This window comes from Gobio gobio (assembly GCF_949357685.1).
Source record: "Gobio gobio genome assembly, chromosome: 19".
Lineage (NCBI taxonomy): Eukaryota > Metazoa > Chordata > Actinopteri > Cypriniformes > Gobionidae > Gobio > Gobio gobio.
Window position 1 is genome coordinate 42782613 of NC_137112.1, and position 7062 is coordinate 42789674.

The following is a 7062-nucleotide window of genomic DNA, read 5'->3' on the forward strand; positions in this document are numbered from 1 at the left end:
GCATCCATTACACTGGCAGAAGCTTAGCTCATGAATATTAAGTAGATTACTGTTACGTATCATTTTGAATATTAAATAGGCTATGCCGACGTTCCTCGGCTACTGTCCTATGGCGAACGCTCGTCTCATGAATAATAATGAGGCAATTCTCGCGTTGCTTGGTAACCTTCCAATCGCAGCTGCGTGGCTCCTGAATATTAAGAGGCAATCCTTTACCGTAGTAGGATCCCTATCCAGGAAATGCTGTCAAACCACCAAACAGGAATAACAGCTTTCCTACCGCAAGTGTCTATTTAAAACCGTGAGAGTTGAAATGTTATGCGTTTCGGCTCTCAAAGCCCCGGATAAATGTGGTTTTGTGACGCTCTGTGGGAATGACACTTGAAATACATTTTCTGTTGTGTAGTTCGGGCTTATATGTTGATATCTAAGTGAGTTTCTCGGGAATGCCGGTCGGGATGCGCTCGTCTTCGGATGTGGAGTACAGCGCGGTTGGAGAGGGGCTCGGAATGCGGGACTTCTGGCTCTATGTGTGGATGCGCAGATTGTCTGTGGTCGCTGCGCACACCATTTCACTCGGCCTGTTCATTATCATATCCATACTGTCCAGACCAGGAACAAGTGAGTTATTTCACTTCTTTTGACTATATTTACATATGTGATGCATACATACAGATGAGGCTAGTCTGTGGCAGTACCATGGTGATGCTGCCTTCACGTGCTATCGGAAATTTGGTCATTCCGACTTCTGAAGTCGTGATTACGAGCTCATTGCATTCAAGTTTCAAAATGTGAGGGCGTTCATGTGCAATTTTTACCTAGGAAACTCGTATTTACGATAATTCCGAGAGCACGTGAAGGCAGCATTATGACATGTAGGTGGTACAAAAAAGCGAAACATGTCCAAGAATTTGGTAACGTTAGTACTATGGTTAAAAAGTTTTAAGTAAAAAAAATTACATGACACGTAAAGTTCCTGAGTAGTAATAGCTACATATTTAGACCTTGTTTGAAGAATATGAGTGTAGGAATGAAAGTGCCATGTCGTTTCTACACCGAAAGTAGACATTTCCACAACACAAAAAGAAGTACCTTGTTTACCATAGTAGTACTGCGTTTTGGAAGTGCACTGTTGTATTTTTATATTAAATATTTAAATATATTGGAGTGTGTAAATATTAACCATTCACTACCATGGTATATCTCAAAGTACATTGATATTATTAAGATGTTTTTGGACATTTTACCATGTTTTTAAAGATGTATTCTTTGATATACCAAATTGAAGAACCGTGTAAATACTATGATAAACATGAAAATATATTTTTTCTTTGACATGCATGGTGATTCTATAGCTGGAACATGAACTAATTATGTTAAGCTTATGTAAGGTTTGGTATTGATGAAATAAAAATGAATATATAATGTTTAAATATGTTTTTAAATATCATGCTGTGTTGATTTATTTCAGGTCTCTTCTCTTGGCATCCTGTCTGCATGTCACTTGGGGTATGTTTTTGTATATTCAAATACACAAGATATACTATTCATTATGTTTTAGCCATATACAAATATTTATTTTTATAGTCACTCCTGCAGTTCTTAATAATGCAGTGTCTCATTGACATTCAGCCTCTCAGGGAATGAATAAAATATGTCTTGTTAATAATGAATAGAGTGTGATGAAACACAAAGACAATGGAATAAGCCTCAGCTGCTTTACCATGAGTGTCTGATTACACTGACCTTGATGACAAACATAACACATTCACTTCTCTACTAAAAATCACCTGACAGAGGTCGTTCTCAGAATCTGACCCAAGTACAGTTAAGTAATAGTCGATTTTTTTCCTCCTCTTTACAGAAGAGTCAATAAGTCATCATATATTTTAGTAATCATCATAAATTGGGTATCAATCAAAATCTTAAACACTCAAAATTCAACGTTGCTGTAAAAACAAAACATTATTTCAAATAAATGCTTTCGAACTTTCTATTAATTAAAGAATCCTGAAAAAAATGTATCACCATTTCCTTTTAGCAGCACAACAGTTTTCGACCTTGATGATAATCAGAAATGTTTCTTGAGCAGCAAATCAGCACATTAGAATGATTTCTGAAGGATCGTGTGACACGTAATGATGCTGAAAATTACTATGTAAGATTTTTGCAGTAAAATATCCAAAAACCACTAGGCCAGTGTTATATATTTTGTACTTAGAATATCGCAAATGTTTCCAACTATTTGTAAATTGTGACAAATTGCTATTTTAACCATAGACTGTAAAAAAAATATGGACGTAGTGTCCGTGACGTCACCCATAGGATTCTGATGGGCAAAAAGGTGGGACGTGGGCGGAGCTTAAGTGACGCAATGACTAACAGACAGCAGACAAATGGCTATACACCTGTCACTCGAAGTGGCCACGCCCTTAATTATGCATAACTTTAATGCTTTATATAATGTAAACCAATGAGTTATTAAAAAATTCACCCCCCTCACAGTCGTCATGAAGGGCAAAATTAGCCGTATAGACCAAAACCACAATTTGTACCAGGCTGTAAACATGTTTTTAATCTGCTGTAAAGTTGGGCATTTTAACATGGGGCTCAATGAGATTCTGCTCCCTTCTGGAGTCTGTCTCTAGTGGCCAGTCGATGAATTGCAGTTTAAGTCACTTCCGTATTGGCTTCAAGAGAAACTGCGTGAGGTTGCCGCTTGATTTTAACCAAGGAACCGGGACGTGTGAGCTATGCGTTTGAGGGAGTCGCCTGTCGATTGCGTCATTTCTGCGTTACCCTCGGTTACCGGTTTTATTTAGCAGAAATGCTTTACTCTCATTGCAGTTTGAACAAGTGTCATAGCAGCCGCCGAGTGAACGCCATAACTTCCTTTTTTCAACACACTCAGATATATCTAATACGATAAACAGAGTTGCGTTACCTCATACTCATGACTGGAAAAGTGGAAGTGGCGCCGGCGACCGTGTCATAATAAAAGTCCCGTCGGCGACTATGCCATAATAACAGTACCGCTCTTCAATCGCTCCAGCGGCCTTGCTCAGCTCCACAACACTCGGTCCTGCTCTGCTTCAGACTACAGTAATGTTAATAATCGCATACATGAACATGATTTCTGCCCTGAGTCCTGTCCTGACTCTTTTCCACCGGCTGTGAGGTGAAGACCACATGTCCCAAGATTCTGCGCTCAAACGTGGCGTCATCAAACTACGCCTTTGTTTTGAACAGGCGACCTCTAGTGGACGGAAAAGTTACATAGTGCAGCTTTAAACAAATGCAGCCTTGGGTAGCGTAAGAGACTTCTTTCAAAAACATTAAAAACAAACTTTTGAGTGGTATTGTATATTGAACTCTTTCAAAAAAACAAAAAAAAAGCAGGAAAATATGTGTTTTACGTGACTAAACGTGTCCTCTTTTCTCTCCCGTCTTAGTTTTGCCTGTGCATGACAGAAGGGATCCTGCTTTTTTCCGCCGAGGGCAGCCCGTTCTGCTTCAAATCCCGTAAATGGAAGGTCCGCCTGCACTGGTTCTTTCAGGCCCTGCTGCTGGTGTGTGGAGCTACAGGATTCGGCTTCATGGTGGCCAGTAAGAACATAAAGGAGCATTGGCACTTCACTTCCTGGCACAGCCTGCTGGGAGTCACCACGATGGCTGCTACTGTGCTGCAGGCGATGTGTGGCGTCTTACTCCTGTTCCCCAAACTCATCAGCAGTTACTCGTTTCCTCGGTGGAGACTGTATCATGCCACCTGTGGCCTGGTGGCTTACCTGCTGGCCACCGTCACGGTCATGTCAGCCATGTTTACAGACTGGTTTCAGGCCTTGGTCACAGGCACAATCTGGTATATCTTCCTCCTACTCCCACTTTTTCCCGCCTTAGTGGTGATGAACCAAATCACCAGTGCCTTTCTGCCCAAAAAGAAGATTACTAGTTGAAAACTAAATTCCTACGAATAACTTATAAAATGTCTATATGCACACAAAAGGTTCCTAAATGCATCACTGTTTTTAAATCACACTCATCATCATGGCCAAGCATATATATATATATATATATATATATATATATATATATATATATATATATATATATATATATATATATATATATATATATATATATATATATATATATATATATATATATATATATATATATATAATCATATGACAACTCTCGGAATAGACTTAAACAGCATTTATTAATAAGAATGGTGTGCTTAGTCTTGGCGGACTAGATCTGCTACGCTGCTGCATGAGTGACGGCTACTGCTGAAACTTTGCGCAAAAAGCTGCTGCAAAGAAAGTAGGGAGAACCAAATCTAGGCAGGTGGTGCTGGGGAAGGTGGAGGGCTAGAAAAATTCACATGGCACAATGCACTGGGTTGAGCCGGTTCGGGACGGAAATAAATAGATTACGTTGATAGAATAACAACCATAGACTGTAAAAAAAATATGGATGTAGTGTCCCTGACGTCACCAAAGTATTTTTCATTGTCAGTTCATGTTAACTAATGTAGGTAACTAATGCTAACAAACGAAACCTTATTGTAAATTGTTACTAGCTTAAAAACAATAGGTGTACAAATTCTTTTCAGTTGGCATACACATAAGAGCATTTTCACATCACTTTTTGCCTTTATAAGTCCCAATTTGTTCCTCACTTTTGACGTAGGAGGAAATCCCTGGAATTTAGGATCAAATTTGAATCGTGCATTTTTATAAATGAGGCCCCTGGACTTTAGAAACTTCAGAAACCGCATGAAACAGCACTACTCTGAGGATGTGATGACGTATGATTCCTATTTTAAAGCAGCACTTTTTGACATTTTAAATGAGGTACATAAGATGTTGGCCCTGTCCCAAATGGCACACTTTATGTGTACTTGCAGTCTTTTGCAGTTACTCCTGTTGGTGTTGGTCAGCGCTTGTTTGTTTGTCAGGTCGTGGAATGTCTGTAATCTGGTGATTGTTCGCATTGGTCGGCGTCTGTTGGTGCAGTGTTAACAAGCAGTTGAGATCGGAGCTGCAGTAATACTAATCATAGATATCCATAATAAAGGCTAGATGTCTTACGGCGGAGTCTCTAACATCATCACTGGCGGCCATCTTGTCACAGGCAAGCTTTCTGGCGGGCTCTGTGGTACCTGATGTAAGGTGAGTGATCTGAGAGATCTCGCTGAAATCTTGACGGATTTACAAATGGTTTGGTTTCTTACAAACGTTATTAACGTGGCTATAATCCTGGATGCTTGAACAAATTATGAATAATTAGTCATAAGTATGCAGTGTCATAACTACATCTCTGACGTTTATAACAGACCAAACAGTTTGAAAATCGGTCGAAAATTGAGCAAGTTATGGTTATTTAAAAAGTACATGCACCATTAAAACACAATGTTACGAGTGAGCGAGCTGACTGTGACAAGATGGCCACCAGGTGCGGACGCCGACCTCCATTGGCCAGCAGCGCGGACGAGACATCTATTTATTATGTATATCTATGATACTAACAGCCTAGAAAAGGCTGTTTAGTTCTACATAAGATAGAACAACTATAAATGTTCATCCAAACCAGTAGGTGTCACTGTGAAGTCCAAAACCACTGTTGTGTTAAATAAGTAAAGGCAGCGAAAATAGAAATTTTTGCATCCTTGAAGAGCACTTTCAGTTGAAGGGGGTTGATCGTAGGGTCATTCCCTCGAAAGTGAGCATCTAAAGGCGGTTAGCGAAGTGTATATATTTTAATTAAGTAAATTTGCAGTTTGTAACCACGCAATCCTGCGTGTCCTCGTGATTTATTTTAAAATGAGTATTTGCTCTCATAAACCCAAGGACTATGCACTGAAAATATTGAGCATATTTTCAATATTTACATAATTCTTGTTAAAATATAAAATAATGTTTTACCTTCATAATGAGCATGTACCGATGCTCATTTTCTAATGGTATGCTGACTACTGATATTTTGTTATTAAGGACATGCTTGAACATTGTAAATGAGTGATTCTATATTTGCATATTTTAACCTAATGCAAGTTTATGTGTTTTCATGTTTTTACTATGCACTGCTAAATAGGGAGCCTTGTGGCACTCTGGGAAAATGAACAAAATGGCATTTGCTTTGCAAGAATATGCTTAATGTATTACAGTAAACGTGCAAATGTTATAGGTAAATCAATGCCGTGTTCTTCTCTTATTTTAACCCCGTCCTTGTGAGTTTTGCTTTATTTTAGAGAGCTGTAGTTTAGATTGTTCATCTTGCAGACTTTCAAATTAGTTATTTAGATTTTTTTTTTCTTTGTATGGACTGCAATGAGGAAAATTTGCCTACATTAACTACTACCCAATATTTATTTTTATTATGGCTGATGACAAATATGTTTTCTGTGTTATTTTAAGAAAACCATGTTAGCTTCAGTCTAAATATAAGCCCTAGTATTATCTGCATCCAATATCGACCAAAAAACACCCTTTAAAAATGATAATAGCTACTGTTATATTGTGCATATTTAGTCTGGACAGTAAAATGAGCAAATGAATGTGTTCATCTGATGCTTAGTTCAAAGCTTTATTTGTAAAGTCCGTATCTTTGTATTTCTTTGCATTATGTGGCACATAACTAACTAGAGATTATTTGTTGGTCTCTTGTGTTTATATATGTCTGTATTATTTATGGGCTGCATTCTAACAAACACTAGACTAGTATAACGGTTATGTGCAGTGTTACGTTTAATCCAGACTGTTTACTCTATTGATTTGACACTGCAAGTTTCTGTTGAGCGTATTGGTTTTTTTAATGCTGTTTTATGCAACTGCACAATGTGGTCAGGTTATAAGATTTTAAAAGTATGCTCCTATGAATGTAGAATACATTGACTCAGGGTTGTCTATAAATGATTGGCATATCAACTACAGATTATATATACATGAGTATTTTACTCTATACTGTATGAAATGCATTTGAGGGTTGGTGTGATCTTTCGTAAATGATTGTTTCTACTCAATGCTTTGTCGATTTCAATTAAACAAGCATCATTTA

The 7062-nt window shown here is 38.1% G+C and overlaps 1 protein-coding gene across 1 annotated transcript; it reads left to right on the forward strand.

Annotated features, from left to right (window-relative positions):
- The first annotated feature begins 301 nt into the window (after positions 1 to 301).
- Positions 302 to 4048, forward strand: cyb561d1 (cytochrome b561 family, member D1). Its single transcript, XM_079844103.1, has 3 exons — positions 302 to 621; positions 1472 to 1509; positions 3453 to 4048. The coding sequence occupies exons 1-3, from the start codon at positions 447 to 449 to the stop codon at positions 3954 to 3956; spliced, it is 717 nt and encodes a 238-aa protein (XP_079700229.1). The 5' UTR covers positions 302 to 446; the 3' UTR covers positions 3957 to 4048.
- The last annotated feature ends 3014 nt before the right edge of the window (positions 4049 to 7062 follow it).